The sequence below is a fragment of the Jaculus jaculus genome, chromosome X, assembly GCF_020740685.1.
Source record: "Jaculus jaculus isolate mJacJac1 chromosome X, mJacJac1.mat.Y.cur, whole genome shotgun sequence".
NCBI lineage: Eukaryota > Metazoa > Chordata > Mammalia > Rodentia > Dipodidae > Jaculus > Jaculus jaculus.
Window position 1 is genome coordinate 53,403,083 of NC_059125.1, and position 19,944 is coordinate 53,423,026.

General features: G+C 38.2%; 1 protein-coding gene across 2 annotated transcripts; it reads left to right on the forward strand.

Annotated features, from left to right (window-relative positions):
• The first annotated feature begins 7,826 nt into the window (after positions 1 to 7,826).
• Positions 7,827 to 19,708, forward strand: LOC101596087 (BTB/POZ domain-containing protein KCTD12-like). Of its 2 annotated transcripts, none has more exons than XM_045140691.1 (2): positions 7,827 to 7,926; positions 17,964 to 19,708. In XM_045140691.1, exon 2 carries the CDS (start codon positions 17,970 to 17,972, stop codon positions 18,837 to 18,839), a length of 870 nt encoding a protein of 289 aa, XP_044996626.1. In that variant the 5' UTR covers positions 7,827 to 7,926; positions 17,964 to 17,969; the 3' UTR covers positions 18,840 to 19,708. The 2 variants fall into 2 exon arrangements, with proteins under 2 accessions (XP_044996626.1, XP_004670109.2); XM_004670052.2 differs by having other exon boundaries at positions 7,837 to 7,943.
• The last annotated feature ends 236 nt before the right edge of the window (positions 19,709 to 19,944 follow it).

Genomic DNA, 19,944 nt, shown 5'->3' on the forward strand with positions numbered 1-19,944 from the left:
CTTCTCACACAAACTGCTAGCCCAGTCCAGGCAAAGCTTTTTCTCACTCTCATAAGCCAAACCTCACAGTCCATAGTTCTTATTGCATTCAGGTCTTGCAGCTCAGACCAGAATAGTCCATCAAGCTGTACTTACAGTACTGCAAGGCATCTCTTAGGCCAAGGTTTCAACTCCTTCCACATTCCTCTTGAAAACCAGCTCCAAAAGGCCAAAGCCACAGTCAGGTGTCTAGCAGCAATCCCACTCCTCGGTACCACTTCACTGTTGCAGTCCGGTTCGCATTGCTGGTAGAAATTACCCAACCAAGAGTAGCTTCTGGGAAAAAGAGGTTTATTTTGGCTTACAGGCTCAAGGGGAAGCTTCCTGATGGCAGGGGAAACCGATGGCATGAGCAGAGGGTGGACATCACCCCCTGGCCAACCTAAGATGGACCACAGCAACAGAAGGGTGTGCCAAACACTGGCAAGGGAAAACTGGCTTTAATACCCATAAGCCAGCCCCCAACAATACACTCCCCCAGGAGATGTTAATTCCCAAATCTCCATCATCTGGGAACCTAGCATTCAGAACACCTAAGTTTATGGGGGACACCTGAATCAAATCACCACAATAGCTAATTAGATTAATGTGATCTAGGAATTTCTTGTATAACAGCTCTATAGATTAAATTATATCTGTGTCCTGATGTACTGCCTCTTCAGCCTCATGGCAGACCCTAATAGTAAGCCCCTTAGCAATGTGGGACAATAACAATTCACCAAATGCACCATATAATATGGTGCTTGGTCAAAATGGAACCAAATTCTGAAGTGGCCAAAAGAAACCTGTATATTATAATCTTAATTGCTGACTGCATTAGTTGTGGAAACTTAAATGTTACACGTCCAGAGCCAAAATTATTACTGGCTATAATATAACCTTTTAAAATTGCCAACTTAGTCTCTTTCCCTGTGTTTCACCAGAAATCTCTGTAACCAGGTAAGGTACTCCTTGTTCTATATTATGGATCTTCTAGACATATACCATTTTAAACTGGACCTGTACATGAGGCCTTGCTTACTTCCTCTGGATTAATCATCATTCTTTTCTATGCAAGGGCTTACATTTACTGAGATTTTTCTGGCTTTCCAATGGCATTAGTATGGATACTTCTTTGGCCATGCCAGTTCAGTCTTTAATTTGCCAAATTATACAATTCATTTAGGCAGATCCAATTTCAAATGCTTTCAAAAATACCCATTGTTACTCCCCCAATAATTGTATCAGTTCTACATACATAGGCCCCTCTCTAGCCATCTGCTAAATGATTCAACCAGACTACTCCACAACATGTGGCACAGACTTCCACATCTTCCTGGTGTGAGACTACAGATACTGTCCTCTGACTCAGACACCCTGGGATTTGGAAACCTCCTGACACTCCAGCCCCAAAGACGACTTTAACAGACTAGCCAATTATTTTGGAATTAGACCCTATAATCAGGCAGTTCCTGCCAACACTTGAAATCTTTTCTTTTTTATTTTATAATACATGCATAAATTTCACTTTATTTAAAACATAAGAAAGAGGTAATTCAAATCACACTAAACATATTAAATACAGAACTTGCTTTGTCAAAAATATACAGTAGGGCTGGAGAGATGGATTAGTGGCTGAGACACTTGCCTGTAAAGCCACAGGGCCCAGGTTTGATTCCCCAGTACCCATGTTAAGCCAGATGCACAAGGTGGCACATGCATCTGGAGTTCATTTGCAGTGACTAGAGGCCCTAGCACACCCATTTTCTCTCTCTGTCAATTTCTTTCTTTCAAGTAAATAAAGATAAATTAAAATCTACAGTATATATTCAAATGAAAGCTAAATTTCCAATGCCAACTGTATTTGGGACAAAAAGTAAACATCTACAGAAATAATTTCCTACAAGTTCTACTTTCAATAATGGTAATAGGCAACTCATTCTAGTGTTTTTGTTTCCATCCAAGCATCTTACTTTCATTTTTTTTTTCACAGAACCCAATGCTCTTTTACTAATAGGACTTATACAAAGGTTTCATATTCTTTTAAATAGCTTAGCATTTCAGCTCTTTTGGGAAGACAGATGCCCAAAGGTAAGGCAAGCACAAGGTCACACATGTCCACTACGTGGCACATGTGTCTGGAATTCGATTGTACTGGCTGAGGCCCTGGTGCACCAATTCTCTTTTTCTCTAAAATATTTTTTTTTTAAAAATCTGTAAAAAAAAAAAAAAACCATTGTTTTTCTCAAAATTTGTGTTTTGCTCTTTAAAAGGAACCAGTCTTGTTTAATATAGTCCTTTTCTTCCAATAAATAAGTCTCATAACAGGGAAGTGGTATCTCCCTCACATGTTATGGTGAGCTATATATTTTCTAGGGAAGGGGAACTCCTCTGGGGGAAAAAGAGATAAGGAAAGACCAGACCCTTCTTCTGACATTTCTGGTCTCTAGCAAGGTGGAGGCTGCCAAAGACACCTTTAAGGACAGAAATAAGCAAAAACCAGGTTGAAGGGGAAAAAACTGTTCAATTTAATTTATGTCTCCTCTTCATAAGTCCCTTATACTCTCTCTGTAGTGTTACTCAGAATCTTATTCAAATATCAGAGGTATCAGTTCCCACACTATCTTCTGCTCTTTCTCTAGGCTTCTTCTGGGAAAAAAGAAGACAAATTATCAAACTATCTCCTTTTAAATTTGCTGGAAAACCTTCTTAAATTCAGCATTTTTCATCAGAATTTGTTTTGTTTCTGGCAATATTCATAACCATTCAAGAGAATTTTATGCATTTCTTCTTCATTTCTGGCTTCCACTTTGTCTGTCCTTCAGAAGCCTCTTTCTCCACTAGCTTTCTGCATGGAACATAAAATTTCCATGGATATTATTTTATGTTCTTATTAATAATAAATTGATGTAGACCTTCCTTCATTTTATTACATGCAAATTCTTTTCATACCATGATTATACCAAGTAGCTCAACTTGAAGTGATATTTTGTAAATTTGTACTTTGTCTTTCTCATTTTCAGTAGCTGATATAAAGTCTTGTGTTTGCACTGTAGCTGCCCATCTCTTCTGAAGTACCACACTTCCCCCTGAGTGACAGAGAATAGGAGTAAGGTAGCTTTTTCATAGGTGGTCAGTCAGGGACAGAGGCCAAAGTGGAATATGGATGCTAGCCTATCCTGGTCTGATTAAAAAACAGCTACTTAGCACCACTTTCTGGTTCTTGATCTTGAACAACTTAGTGGACTTTTCCCCAACATATTTGCACCCTTCCCAGGTTGGTGGACCCCTTATAAGCATAGATACCTTTTCTGAGTGCCTACCAATCAGTCAAAATCTCCACTATGCATCTGACCCTGACCAGTAGACACATCTCAATTAAATGCCTCTTAAATTACATTTCTAAAGTTAGAAAGAAGCCCAGACCAGGCTGCCACTGGAAATCTGCTCAGAACTCCTCCCGGCTACTCACCTTGGGACCTTTATCTTTTCTTTTCTTTTTCTTTTTCTTTTTCTTTTTTTTTTTTTGGTTTTTCGAGGTAGGGTCTCACCCTGGCTCAGGCTGACCTGGAATTCACTATGTAGTCTCAGGGTGGCCTCGAACTCTCGGCGATCCTTGTACCTCTGCCTCCCGAGTGCTGGGATTAAAGGCATGCGCCACCATGCCTGGCTACCTTTATATCTTTTCTTTTCTTACTTATACTCCTCTTTCAAATAAATCTTTAATAATTTACTCCTCAGGTCAATGTTTTTTTTTTTTTATTGTTGTTGTTGTTGTTTTGGTTTTCAAGGTAGGGCTTCACCGTAGTCCAGGCTGACCTGGAATTCACTGTAGTGTCAGGGTGGCCTTGAACACATGGCTATCCTCCTACCTCTGCCTCCTGAGTGCTGGGATTAAAGGCGTGTGCCACCACGCCCAGCAGGTCAGTGTTTTTAAATTCTTTGCTAAATGTGGATAAAGACTTAGGTTAGATTTCTAATCTCACTCAGAACTCAAGAATCTTGGATTAGTTTTAGTTCTCTGGTACAAGACTCTTGCATCAGGTGGAGGTTTTCAGTTGCTCCTTTGGTTTTGCATAGCAGTTCTGCAGATAGTCTACAGCACTTCCCAGTTTCAGATTCTGTTGCCACATTTTTTGGAGCTAGAAGTTTCTGCCACTAAAGTACAAACAGCTCCTTCATATAATTTAAAATAACTAAAGCTGAGTGGGGTGGTAGATGTCTTTAATCCCAGCAGTTGGGAGGCAGAGGTAGGTGGATCACTGTGAGTTTGAGGCCACCCTGAGACTACATAGTGAATTCCAGGTCAGCATGAGCTAGAGTTAGACCCTACCTTGAAAAAATAAAAACCAAAAAAAAAACCTCATTTCTTTGTATCTTAATTTTTGGATGCTTCATAAAATGAAGGGGAGAAGTAAAATCTTGATGAAGATATGACACACTTCATTTAATATTTTATAATATTCTCTCCTTTGCAGATAGCACTGAAAAAACTATATGTTTCTTACTAAAAGCACTAAAGAACATAGAATTTGCTGTGATTATAAACTTGATGGAGACATCTTTGATTCTGAGGTATATTTAGAGATATTTTTGCTGTTTGTAGACTGACCGGGCTCTGTAAGAGTCATCAAAACTCCCATAGCAATTTCCAAAGGCAGGATGCTCTTAGGAACTGGTTCAGTATTTACACATGTGGAATAGCTGCTGCCAATCTTCTATGTAGGAATTGATAGTGATCATGGGAGTGGCATGGTGTCCTAGAGTAGCTGTTGGTTTCTCCCATTACAGACTTGCCAGTATTGCACGCATTGTCTCATTTGGCCTGGCTGGCCAGATTAAAGGATTGTAGTGTCCACTGTTGAGTATCTCCACTGGTGATTCCTCTCTCTCCCATTAAACTGCATACAAGGTAGCTTTTTTCAGCTTTCTGTCAGCTGGCCTACAATGGAAGAGGTTTGCAGCTCAGCTCCAGCAGGATTTCTTAGTGACCTTGTAGCCCAAGTATGTGGAGTCTTCAGCAATAGGGTCTTATGATCTATTCTTGGTGGGAAACCAAGGGCCCTGGCAATGACCTGCAATGTTGTAGGGGCATCACGGACCTCCCTGGCCAACATCTCACTGGAAGGTATCTCATCCTTGGCACTGAAAATTTTCTAGTGACACTCTATAGCTCCAACAACTCACTGGAAGGTATCTCATCCTTGGCACTGAAAATTTTCTAGTAACAATCTATAGCTCCTGAGTGTTCCATTGTCCAAAAAAGTAGGTTTCCATATGATTTATTTATACCCTCTTAGATTTTGATTGGCCCTCTCCCCACCTTTCCTTTACTCAATCTCTTCTCCTAGGCTCATTTAGGCCTTTCCACCCCCAGTAATCTATTCTTCTACTTGCATTTATACAATACCATCCTCTTAAGTCCCCCCTCTGCCCTCCCTTTTTATTTCCAAACATTTGTAGCTAGGATCCACATATGAGAGAAAATATTCAACATTTGGCTTTCTGGGCCTGGGTTATCTCACCAAATATAATCCTTTCCAGATCCATCCATTTCCTTGCAAATTTCATAATTTTATTTTTCTTCACTGCTGAATAGAACTCCACTGTATAAATGTACCACATTTTCATTATCCACTAATCAGTTGAGAGACATCTAGGCTGGTTCCATTTCCTAGGTATTGTGAATAGAACAGCAATAAACATGGTTGAGCAAGTATCTCTAAGGTAGTGATATGAGTCCTTAGGATATGCCTAGGAGTGGCATAGTTGGGTCATATGGTAAATCTATTTTTATTGTATCAGGAACCTCCACATTAACTCCACAATGGCTGGACCAGATTGCATTCCCACCAACAGTGTAGAAGGGTTCCTCTTTTTCTGCACTCTCACCAGCATTTATTGTCATTTGTTTCTTGATGCTAGCCATTCTAACAGGAGTGAGATTGAATCTCAAAGTAGTTTTAATTTGCATTTCCCTGATGGCTAAGGATTTAGAACATTTTTTAGATGTTTATATGCCATCTGTATTTCTTCTTTGGAGAACTCTCTATTTAGTTACATAACCCATTTTAATTGGGTTGTTTGGTTTCTTATTATTCAGTTTTGTGAGCTCTTTGTATATCCTGGATATTCATCCTCTTTCAGATGAATAGCTGGCAAAGATTTTCTCCCATTCTGTATGTTGTCTCTTTACTCTATTCACAGTGTCCTTTGCTGTACAAAAGCTTTGTAATTTCATGATGTCCCAGTAATTTAATAGTGGTTTTACTTCCTGAATAACTGGGGTTATATTCAGAAAGTCTTTGCCTACACCAATATGTTGAAGGGCTTCCCCTACTTTTCCTCTAGCAGTTTCAGAGTTTCGGGTCTGTCATTAATGTCTTTGATCCATTTAGACTTAATTTCTGTACATGAAAAGGAATAATGATCTATTTTCATCCTTCTACAGATACATATCCCATTTTTCCTAGCACCATTTATTGAAGAGGCTGTCTTTTCTCCAATGAGCATTTTTGGCGTTTTTGTCAAAGATCAGGTAGCTATAGTTACCTGGACTTATACCTGTGTGCTCTATTCTGTTCCATTGATGCACATGTCTGCTTTTGTGCAAGTACCAAGCAGTTTTTGTTACTAAGGCTCTTTAATATAGGCCAAGATCAGGAATGGTGATACCTAGCCTTATTTTTGTTGCTCAAAATTATTTTAGATATGCGAGGTTTTTGTGCTTCCAAATGAATTTAAGGATTTTTTTTCTATTTCCATGAAGAATGCCATTGAAATTTTGATGAAGATTGCATTAAATGTGTAGATTGCTTTTGGCAAGATTGTCATTTTCACAATATTGATTCTTCTAATCCAAGAATATGGGGATATCTTTTCATTTCCTAGTGTCTTCTGCAATTTCTGTCTTGAGTGTTTTAAAGTTTTCATTGCAGAGATCTTTTACTTCCTTGGTTAGGTTTATTACAAGGTACTTAATTTTTTAATTTTAGGTTTTTTGAGGTAGGGTCTCACTCTAGGCCAGGGCGACCTGGAATTCACTATGCCATCTTGGGGTAGCCTTGAACTCATGGCGTTCCTCCTAACTCTGCCTCCTGAGTGATGAGATTAAAGGCGTGTGCCACCATGCCCAGTGATACTTTATTTTTTTGATATAATTGTGAACGGAAGTGATTCTCTGATTTCATCCTCAGCATGTTTGTTGTTAGCAATTAAGAAGGCTACTGATTTTTGTGTGTTTATTTTTCATCCTGCTAAGTTGCTAAAAGTGTTTATCAGGTCGAACAATTTGCTGGTGGAGTCTTTAGGGTCCTTTATGCATAAAATCATATAATCTGCAAATAATCATAATTTCAACCAAGTCTTTATTGAAAAATACATTTAGAGTGGGCATGATTGTCCAAAGCTGTGATCCCAGCATTCCAGAGTCTGAGCCAGAAGATTTTAAGACTAACCTGTGCTATATAAGCAGAATTTGTCTTCTTTAAAAAAAAAAAAAACATTCAAGTAATTTACATCTTCAGAGTGTTTATTTATTCTGCTAGGACAATAAAAGTGAGCAAAATTTCTCCTTACCCAAATTCTATTCTTATTAACCTCTCTCTCTCTCTCTTTCTCTTGTTTTTACTCTTGCTCCCATGTTGTCTCTCTTCTTTGCTTCCTCCTCAGGCTGCAGAATAAAGAGTTAGGTATTGCCATCTGGGAGGCCAGCAAGAGAGGAAGCCAAGTATGTCATAGCAGGGAGGAGGGTCTACAGGGCTGCTAATATTAAAATGGAAAACTCAGATCAAACACCAAAGCATGCTGCAAGGGAAGGAAGCAAAGCAGGAAGGCATTTCACAAATAGCCTAGCCCACACAGTAGTGAGGCAGGCCAGGACTAAGGCTTTGCTTGGCAATTATCTTGGTGAGTGGAGATTCAAGGTAACTATCCTATTTACCTCCTTATCTTTTCTCTCTAGCACATTGCTTCTGAAATACAGGAGATTCTGCGTTTGAACTGAGAATGAACACACCACTGTCCTTTCTTTATTGAAAGAAGACCTCATGTGAAACCTGCTCATCGGGAACTAGTTCAGAAAATTCAGATAGCCTTTAGTAATCGGGTTAATTTTTAAAACATTATTCAATGCATCTGGCTACTAACATCTTGTTTTATGAGCAGACAAAAGGCCATAGATATAAATTAAGTGGAAAGGGAGGGAAATGCTGCAAAGGATAAAAAGCTGTAACTTAATTCTTATTTCAAGTTGTTTTCTGCTTTTGCTTCCACTTCTGCATCAGGTGTTAACTACTTTTTAAAAAAAAATCTGAATCAGAGCAAGAGAAAAGGTAGAATTATGGTTTTGTTTATTTATTTATTTTTGTTTTAGGTAGGGTCTCGTTCTAGCCTACGCTGACCTGGAAGTCACTATGTAGTCTCAGGCTGGGCTTAAATTCATGGCAATTCTTTTACCTCTGCCTCTGGAGTGGTGGGACTAAGGCATGCACCACCATGCCCAGCATAATTACATTTTTAATTTAAATTGGTCAATTTGTTTTTGTACATGAGTGAATATTTAAAATAGCTTGGTATAAGAGAGGAGAGAGTCAGAAGCCAAGAGGGACAGAGCGAACAGAAAGAAAAGAAGGGAGGGAGAACAGGGACAGCGAGAGCAAGAGGAAATGGAAATTAGGACATAAAGATTTTAGGATTAATAAAATGGGTCCTTTATAATGTGTCTGATATCTTTAGATGACTTCTTCCTCCACATTTTCAAGAAAAAAAATCACGTGTCATTATGAAGATATCACAGTATGGTGTTTTTGTTATTATGGACTTTTTTGTTTAAAATGCATTGATCTTTGTTACAAGTAGTAAGACTCAGAGCAAGATCATAACAGCAGAGAGGGAGGAATGCATCAGCTACTTTGCTCATTGCCTCTGAAAAGTTCAAATGTAAAGCCCCGCTCTCTTGGGCTTGCAGTGTACTGCTGGGTTCCTATGTTTTTCTTTAGGCTAGTCTAAACCATTTACTTTACATGACATCTCATTTATTTCCTCCTTACTGGGACTTTTATTTATTTCATTTACTGAAGGCAGTAATAATAAGCCATTTCAAACTCTGGCTTATGCACAAAGAATAAATAAGGCATTTCAAGATTTTTTAACAGGCAGTTTTCCAAACAAGCATTTCAAAAACGGACTGGAGGTTACATTAGCTGAACTGGTTCTGTTTTTGTTCATCATGAGAAAAACCAGCTGAATATAGATTAGTGGAATAGAAAATGGGGAAAAGAAATTATATCAAACTAAGATTTTTTTTAATATACACAATATTTTTACATTAAAATACATGCAAACATAAAAACCTGTGAGTCTGGGAAGCATGCCCTTCTTGAATTACTGTTTGGTTAAAATATGAGGGGCTTTTTTGAACTAGATTTCTTCAATTTAATAATTCTCCTGATCTTCATTTTTTAGAAAAAATACTCTGAAATTCCTAGCTATCAGGAATGCTCTCACAAATAATTTTCATATGAAAATGTCCATTTGTGTTTAAAAATGTGTCAGTGGTTGTGCCACAGAGAGGCAAGAGTTGAAAGTCTAGTGCCGTTCTTATCCTGACTATTGTGATGTCTTTCTCCAGAAATAAAAGGTACTATTGATTCAGGAATTCTGGGGTATCCTCTGCCAGTGTACCAATATATGCCAACACAGTAATAATTTGGGGGTGTTCCCAGATTCTTGTGTTATGAATTTGAAGAATGAAATCCACAGATAAGATGGTAAGGTTCAGAAAGATTTTATCATAGCTTGGAATTTTGGAGGGAGAACTTAAGAGAAGGGGAGGTTAAGGGAAGGAAGGAAGTCATAGCTCTTGCTCAAGGAGACAAGACGTGGTCTGAAAAGCCCAGAACTTAAGAGAAAGAAAAAAGGCAGAGCTCTTGCCCAGGGATGCAATAGGGGGGTTATGAAACCCATCGCAAGACTCAAGTTGGATTTGTTTATGAGCCCCATGGATGGAAGGCTTGTTTAGCCAGTATAGTTCTGACATCAGGTGCTTGGGGTCAGGATTTCTGGAAAGGGACAATCTTCCCAGAAATCTTAATTCTCTAGGAAGGACCTTCTCAGAAGGGAGTGGAAGGACTCCCTAAGAGAGCAGAGATAATAAAAGGCCAGACCTTGCTGACATTTCTGACCTGTAGTAAATAAAGGATAATGACTTAGATTTTCCTATACAGGCCCAAGTTCAATTCCTGCATTTAGTCAAGAAGAAAGCTGTTCACTTTGGAGTCTTGTCACCCTAATCTACCTCACTACTTAGGTGTTTGCTAAAAATTCCTTTGTTTATATGAGATACAATGTAGGATGCCCCACTTTACTCTTCAGATTCAGTGCAATTCTGCTTCATAGAATTTTGCTTATTACTTTTTATGTTGTGTGTGTGTGTATCCATTCTATGTGTTTTTGTGTGGGGGTGGGTGCCACATGAGCACATAAACACCAGAAGTTAACTTTGCATGTCTTCTTCAATTGCTTTCCAACTAATTTTTTCAGAGGTTTTCTCATTAAACCTGGAGTTCATGGATTTGGCTGGACTTGCTAGCCAACAAGCTGTAGGGATTCTCTTGTTTTGGTCTCTCCAGTGCTGGGAATGATAGGTGCATGCCACCATGCCTGACTTTTACAGGTCAGGTTCCTATAAAATGATTACTTCCATTCCAGAGTGTGACCTCGCCCTTCATGGGTGTCTTCATCTAATGTGTACTTCATCCTGTGAATATCTGTTCTTCCATTCCTAGAATCTAAAGTGTCTCCAGAGGAAAGGTTAAGGACAATGACTTATTTCTGTGACCTCAGTCAGTATATTGGAGACAGACACACAAAATGGAACCATCAAACTTTCATCCAGCTTTAACTTATGGGTCCAGATGAGAGGAGTCAATGCTTTTCTAGCAAAAGTAGCTTTTATTTTTTTATTTTTATTTAATTTTCATTAACATTTTCCATGATTATAAAAAAATATCCCATGGTAATACCCTTCCTCCCCCCCCACACTTTCCCCTTTGAAATTCCATTCTCCATCATATCCCCTCCCCATCTCAATCATTCTACTTACATATATACAATATCAACCTATTAAGTACCCTCCTCCTTTCCTTTCTCTTCCCCTTAAAAGTAGCTTTTAAGTGTCTATTTCAAGTTAATCTGGACAGAGGTATCTCTAAAGAAATAAGAAAGAAAATAATTTTATGCTGTTATTTTTCAGCTCTTAATTGTGTTATAAAATAATTTGTACAAGGTAGAAAATCTCTTCAATTGGTATTATTTTTAGAAAGAATTAAAAATACCTTTTTATATTCATAAATCTGCAAAATCTACCATTTGTACATTTATTGTACATATATGCATATTCAAAATGGATTTCTCCTCATATGCTGTGGGATTATGAAAACAATGTGATTATTTGTTGGGGATTTTGCTGATCATTCAAAAATTACAGCAAAATTGCTATTTGCCTGGCTTGTAGTCCTGGGGATCCAGAGAGGTATATATGAATCAAAATTATTTTGTATTTTAGGATTTAGTAGACAGATAAGTAATTAGTCAGTTCTAGATTGTTGTGTTTAGTGCCTCAATGGAGACATTTTTAAACAATAGCAATAATTAAGAATATAATTGGAAAGTTAGAAAGGACATTTTATCTAAGCAGAATCTCAGGGGTTCAGTATGAAAATTCTAATGTTATAACCAACTTAGTGAAAACCAATCCTTCTGTTTTTTTCATGTTATCTGTATGATGTGTATGTGGTATGTGCATGTATTCATATGTGTTTCGGTGCATATGTGCATGTGGGTTCATGTGGAAGCTACGGATTGGGATATGGCATTCCCTTCCTCCTCCTTTCACCTTAATCTCTCTGACAGAGTCTCTCATTGAACCAATCGCTCACTGATTTGGCTGGAATGATACCTAGCCAGTAAGCCCCAAGGGTTCCCTATCTCTGCCTCCCTAGTTCTAGCATTACAGACAATGCCACTATATATAGCATTTTACATAAGTTTTGGGGATCTGAACTTAGGGCCTCATGCTTACCAAGCACTGATACAGGAACTGGGGCTCTGGAGCAATACACAAATATGGGAATTTTGAGTGTCTTTTGAACAATGGAGCCTTTCTCAGTTCTTGGTTGGGATTTAAATGAAGTGTTAAGGTGCCATTCTGTCACAGTCACACAAAACTTCCACTGAGTGTGTGGTCTCCAGGTTCTTGACTTATTAATTAAAATAATTGAAACCCACAGACTAGAGGGTAAAGTTTAGAAAGATTTTATTAGCTATTAGATTATGGATAGAAGGTAAGAGAAGGAAGGAAAGAAGGAAGAAAGGAAGGAAGGAAGCAAGGAACGAAGGAATGAAGGAACGAAGGCAGGCAGGCAAAGTACCTGAACAGCAGGAGGAGCTCCCTGGAAATGGAAAAGCCCAGAACTTAAAAGAAGGAAGGAATGCAGACTGCTAGCTCAAAAGATGCAAGAAGGGTTCGGGAACATGGAAAATCCCACCCAGAGATCCAAATGGGGTCTTTTGTAGGTTCTGGATGTGGACAGAATTGACCAGTCCCAGTGCCATGCTTTTTATGTAGATTTAATCCTTCCAGGAATCTCAATCTTCCAGAAAAGTGAACTATTTCTTTATAGAGCAGACTTGGGTTGAGCTTAAGGAAAACAGGTCTAGGGAGAGAACTTCTTTAGATAATAAGAGATAAGGAGAAGCCAGATCCTTCTCTGACCTCTAGCAAAGTGGAGAGTGCAAGAACCCATGCAAGCATATTCCTTACTTTTACTTTCAGGGGCCTTGTTACCCCTAAACTGACTCAGCACTTTACCCACTGGATACTCTGCCTAGTCTCCACTACTTTTATTTCATAAGCACGCACCTTTAATCACTGAGCTATTTCCCAGCCCTACTCCTTTTCTTAAATGATAAATGAAGCAAACTTATTTAATACACCATTTGATAAGCATTTCTTATGTACCACGCAGTACACTAAGCATTTTTTTTTTATTTTTTATTTTTGTTTTTCGAGGTAGGGTCTCACTCTGGCTCAGGCTGACCTGGAATTCACTATGCAGTCTCAGGGTGGCCTCGAACTCACGGCGATCCTCCTACCTCTGCCTCCCGAGTGAGCATTTTTTTTTATTAATTAGTTTAGTACTCAGCAAATACAGTCTATTTGGTACCATTGTTAGGCTCATCCATGTCCTAGGTCCTCCCCCTGACCCCTCCTTGTTGAGGTATATGGGTCATGCATTCTGGAGTTAGCCCACAGTTATGGGTAGGATAAATGTCTCTGCATATCATGACCCAACATGTGGCTCTGACATTCTTTCCGCTCCCTCTTCTGCAAAATTTTCCTGAGCCATGTTGGGTTCATTTTTGGTCTACTACGGTGATGAGATGTTGGGGGCCTCTGGGTCTCTGGATATCTGACTTGGTAGGAGTTGATTTTTCTCTGTGTTGATCTCCTTCACCCTTGTACTGGTACCCAGTTCACCAAGAAAACAGCACCCTTGCTTGTTTCACCAGTTGTTCTTAATTTCAGTCGGGGCCCTTTTGAGGTATGATGGGGTGGCTCTCTCCTTAGTATTTATATCTATCTGAAAAAGAGAAGCAGATTCTCCAATGGAGAGTAAGTTAGCACCAGACAAATGAGTTAACCCTTACTTTTTTATAGAAAATTTTATATATATATTATAATATATATATAATTAGAGAGAGAGAGAGAGAAGCTGTAGAAGATTAAGGTAAGCATTTTATATGACCATGTAATTTCCTTGTCATCTTGCCAACTGGGTTAATTTTTTTTACTAAACCTATTTTCTGGATAAGGAAACTGAGGCTCAGAGAAAATATGCAATTTCCCCAAAGCTACACAGCAAGCAACTTGAAGAAGCAGGATTGCATTCAAACCTGCCACTTTGTTATATTGTTTCACAAGAAGAGACAGGGAGGTGTCAGTAGAATAAGTAAAAATGACATTTCAAGCAGTCAGAATCATAAGTTTCAGGCATATAAGCATGAAAACTTGGATGAGCTTGATGAATGAGTTCTAGATCCAGTGTGGTTAACATTTGCATTCATTAAAAGGGAAATATGGTTGCAATTAAAGACCAAAAGCAAAACAAAGAGCAGATTATGTTTTTTTTTCTTACTTTCCTTTCATCATTTTATGTCTGTAAGATTTAGTTTCCCCTTTCTTTAAATTAACTTTTTATTATTAACATATATTTATTGTAAAGAACATGAATTTACTTATGGGATTTATTTTTATATGCTTTCTTTAATATGTATGAATTTCATTCGCTTGACTTTGAGGTAAAGACCAGAATAACTTTTGCATTTTAGAGAGTTCTAGTTGCTGTATTAAGGGTAGATCAATGTGTAGAGATTGAAAGAAGCATTCCCTGTGAATAATTATAGTAAGCTATGTATCTTCTTTTCTCTGAGAAATGGGGATTCTAATAATATTTACCTCTTGGGATTGCTTCAGATAATTAACTGAGTTGTCACATGAAAAAAAGGCATCAGAAGAAAATAGGCATGCAGTGTTTCATAAATATTAGGTATTATTATTTCTATTTCTACTAATATTATTTTTTAAATTTTGTTTATTTTTATTTATTTATTTGAGAGTGACAGACAGAGGGAGAAAGAGGCAGATAGAGAGAGAGAAAGAATGGGCATGCCAGGGCCTCCAGCCACTGCCAAAGAACTCCAGATGCGTGTGCCCCCTTGCGCATCTGGCTAAAATGGGTCCTGGGGAATAAAGCCTCAAACCGGGGTCCTTAGGCTTCACAGGCAAGCACTTAACTGCTGAGCCATCTCTCCAGCCCTCTACTAATATTATTATTATATGTAAAGGAGTAGAAAACTATGAATAAAAGGAATTGTGTTTTTAAGTTTAATACATAAATATAAGGAGATTTCTAACCTTATTTGGGGCCTGAATTGTTCTCACAATACGACGGATATCCAAGAGATTGAACAAGGCTTTTCAGGAGGAGAAAAGATTTGGGTAAAGGCAAAATAGATAGATAAAAGATAATATACATCATGGGTAATCAGCAACAATATACAGCTTTCTTCTACACATAAAGAAGTCTTAGCATATAGATGCAAAATGGGACAGTCTAGTATAGTAGTTAATAAGATTCTGCAGTCTTATGATTGAGTTTGGACATTAGCTTAGCTATTTATTATTTAAATATTGGGCAACATTTTTCTAAATCAGTTTGGGGATAATCATAGCAATCACTTTATCAGCTAGAAGTGGTGCTAACACATAGTAAGTCCTACATAGTATTAGGTATACTTTTATATATATTTATTTATTTAAGAAAATGAGAGAGAGAGAGAGAGAGAGAGAGAGAGAGAGAGAGAATTGGCATGTCAGAGACTCCAGCCACTGCAATCGAACTCCAGACACAAGCACCACTTTGTGCATCTGGCTTATGTGGGTCCTGGGGAATTGACCTGAGATCCTTTGGCTTTGCAGGGAAATGCCTTAACTGCTAAGCCATCTCTCCAGACCCCAGTATTAGGTATACTTATAATTAAAGAGAGAACATGGCTATTATATAGATAGCTTTGAGTTCTGAGGTAAAGGAATTGGACTTGATATTAAGGTAAATTGGGGGCAGGAGAAATGCCTTAGTGGTTAAGGAACTTGCCTGCAAAGTCAAAGGACCCACCTGGGGGTTCTTATACTGATATACATTATACATAGGAAGTGGCAGTAGTAATAATGCCTGCATAAGAGACATCATAAAATAATAAGAGGATTGAATATGTCAATCAGATGACCCATGTTTCAGAATTTCAAGGTCAAATGACAGAAAATTGTGGTACCACTGACAAAGGGCAAAACTCAGAAAACATGATCTGTTTGAACTGGAAATATGAAGATAGATGATAAATTATGCTTCATAAAACAATTCCACCTATTTAAAAGTAATCATGAACATGCTAGATTCAAGATGCTTCCAGGGTTTTCAGTGAGGAACTGCCAATAAAGATCTAAAGTGTAAGGAGTGCTCAGCCCTGAAAGATCTCTATCACACCTTCCACGACTCAGGGTCCATTGTGGAAGAGGTGAGGAAAAGAATGTAAGAGCCAAAGGAAGGGTAAGACTCCTTACACCATGCTCCTCTAGACACAAAGTGGCCTGAATATCCATGACCTCACAGTGCCCGACACTACTTACACAAGACCATCATAATAGTAGGAAAAAGTCATGACATCAAAGTAAAAGAGAGACTGATTGAGAGGGGGAGTGGATATGATGGAGAGTGGAGTTTCAAAGGGGAAAGTGGGAGGAGGGAGGGAATTACCATGGGATATTTTTACAATTATGGAAGTTGTCAATAAAAATGAATAAATAAAAACAAACAACGAGATTATAAATTTATAAAAAGTTCTGAAGTGTAAAAAACAGAAGGAAGCTAAGATGTGGAAATAGTAGACATGTATATGGGTACATATTGGAGCATAAGATTGAAAATAATTTCAGTTTGAGTCATTACAAGAGTGGACAGTAAAATGTAGTAGGTGAATATTTAAGGGTATTGTGCCACAATTACAGGCAAGGCGTTAAATATACACATATCAACATAAAGGTATCAAGTAATATAATGCTGAGAGTGCAAAACCATGACGAAATATATATTGCAATAACATATATCGCTTGAAAGTCATAAAATTCATTTGTAAGAATACATGCAGATGAAAAGATACACCGTTATGTAGGGGGCAGGGACAGGAGGAGGAATGAACTGAGAGGCTAAAATAGAAGAGCATCACAAAAAGAGATTTGTGCATGAACTTGTCATAAAATGCAAAATATAATCACATGACATTTCAAAGGACATTAAAATTTTGCAAGCGTTGAGGTAGGGTTTGCTTAGTGGTAGAACTTTTTTTTAATAGTTTATTTATCTGTTTGCAAGTAGAGAGAGATAGAAGAGACAGATGGGTACACCAGGGCCTTCAGGCATTGCAAACAGACTCCAAGATGCATGCGCTGAAAGGCAGGATGAAAAATTTTAAAGTAAACTTAGTGAAGAAACAGCTGGTTGCTACAGCTAGGGGACAACCTGAACTGTATATTCAGGAGTAAATCAAAAATAGGCTAAAAGATAGGCTGCAGATGGCCCAAGATATGGATTGGTCGGGTCAACCTAAACTTTATGTCCCGGGAAGAGGATAAACAAAAATACAGTTTTGAGAAAAAACAAAATAATAAAATAATTTCCCAAGACAGCCTGACCAAGGACTTAAACTCTGGTTATGCACAAATAAGATATGTAGACATAACTGTACAAGCTTGGCAAATACCCTTGTGAAACCCCCCCTCTTTCCCTTCCTTGCTAAAAACCCTATAAAAAGAAACACCCAATAGGGCTCAGGGTCGACTCCTCTTGTCTCCTGCATGAGATACGTGTCGACCCCAGAGCTCTGGTTTCCCGAATAAAGCCTCATGCTTTTGCAGCAAGTTTGATCTCCCGTGTGTCTTTGGGTGCGTGCTATGTCGAGACTTGAGTGAAGGTCTCCCTCTGGGCGTCTTTCAGTGCCACTTTGTGCATCTGGCTTTATGTGGGTACTGGGGAATTGAACTGGGGTTATTAGGCTCTTCAGTCAAGCCCTTTAACCACTGAGCCATCTCTGCAGCCCAGTGGTAGAACTTTTGCCTAGAGTGCCAAAGGCAAGACCCCCACACACAAAAAAGGAAAGAAAAATTGCAAAGCCAAACCATGCACTATTTTTTCTGTGCTGCCATTATCAAGTGAAGTATAGTTAATGAGTAAATGGTTATGTTTTTGCTTTTGAGTTCCTTGATACGCAGAATGTATATGTGCAGAAAACTAATGGTTACTTAAAAATAATCTGTTTTGCATTTTCAGATCAACATGGCTGTGGCAGCAAAATCAAGTCATATCATACCAAGTGAGGATGTTAGCAATTTCCCTGAAGTTATTGAACTCAATGTAGGTGGCCAGGTATATATAACTCGTTATCCTACTTTGGTCAACATTCCTGGTTCCTTGCTCTGGGAAATGTTCAGTAAAAAGAGTCCTTGCTTGATCCAGGACAACAAAGGGAGATTCTTCATAGATCGAGATGGATTTCTGTTTCGTTATGTCCTAGATTACATGAGAGACCTGCAAGTAGTACTTCCTGACCACTTTCCCGAGTGTGGTCGGCTTCAGAGAGAAGCAGAGTACTTTAAGTTACCAGAACTGGCCAAATCGTTGGCTCTTAAACTGAACAAGCATAGCTCATTTGGTGATGATCTGTGTGACCTACAAGAGCTCTCCGCCAGCATTGACACCATGTCTAATCTCTCTTCAAGCAATACCAATCATATTAGTTTCCCTGATAATCCCCTACTTCTGACAAGTTCTACAAGTTCAGATCTCAAGAAGGCAGGCTTCATCACTATTGGCTATCGAGGCTCTTATACACTGGGGAGAGACAGCCAAACAGATGCCAAATTCCGTCGTGTGGCCCGAATCATGGTGTGTGGAAAGATATCATTGGCTAAAGAAGTTTTTGGAGAGACTCTGAATGAGAGCAGAGACCCTGACCGTCCTCCTGAGCGATACACTTCTCGATACTACCTTAAGTTCACTTTTCTTGAACAAGCCTTTGACAAACTAGCAGATGCTGGCTTCCACATGGTAGCATGCAATTCCACTGGCACCTGCACTGCCATGCATGACCAGACAGAAGACAAGATATGGACCTCTTATACTGAGTATGTTTTCTATCGCGAGTGACACCTAAAAAATTTCTCAGAAAATACAATCACAAACTACTCCTCCTCCACATTAATCAACCTTGGATCTTGAGACTTCTATGTAATCTTGGACAATGTCACTCTCTTTACCATAACCGACTGAACATTTTTTTGGTTTTGTCTTTCAGGGGCTTTCATATACATTCACCCATTATATATGGCTTACAACCTGCTCTGGATGGTAAAATAGATGCCAGATTCCATTTGAAGAAAAGTATTCAATTAAGGCATATGTATACAAGCACATCACTATAAATTGTGTGTGTGTGTGTGTGTGTGTGTGTGTGTGTGTGTGTGTGTGTGTGTGAAATTTTCTTATGTACCTTTTCATTTGTATGGACCTAGGTAAAGTCTTGCATTCCTCATTCAAAACTAGGAATTACACACAAACACACTCCCTCACTCACTTGCTATTGTTTTTTTCAGACTGAATAAAAGATGTTGACAGCAGTCTACTAGGAGGTGCATAGTAAGATGTACATTTCTAAAATTATTAATTACTTGTAATATAAGGATTTTACTTTGAAAAAACACTAAAAATGAGTACAATAACTATTGTCTCAAGCATAACCATCTATGCCATTTACCAAAACTGTCCTAAAATATCTCTTAAAGTTGAAATGAAAGCACACATATATAAAAGGATAAGCAAAGAATTCTTTTATGTAAATACATTTATCTATTATTTTAGATATTGCTGGTTAAATAGTTGTATGAATATGTCAGTTTTTGACATTTTTTATTTCTTAACAAGAAGTGTGTGGGTGGGTTGAGTATCTTGGAATAGGAGAAGGCAGTAAAAAAAGAGGACACTCGAAATTTCCAAATAAATCAAGATTCATCTTCTGACTCCTTAGTGATGACTTTTTATTACATTGGTCAAAAGCAAACATTCATTCTAATATGAAACAGCAGGAAATTGACATAAATGCTTGGATTACTAGAGAATATGAGCCAAGTCAAGAAAAAAAAAGAGACTCTGAGGGTTTGTTTTAGAGGACCTTCATCTCTACTTTGTATACTTAAAAAATTATTTATTTATTTGAGAGAGAGAAAGAGGCAGAGAATGAGAGAGAGAGAGAGAG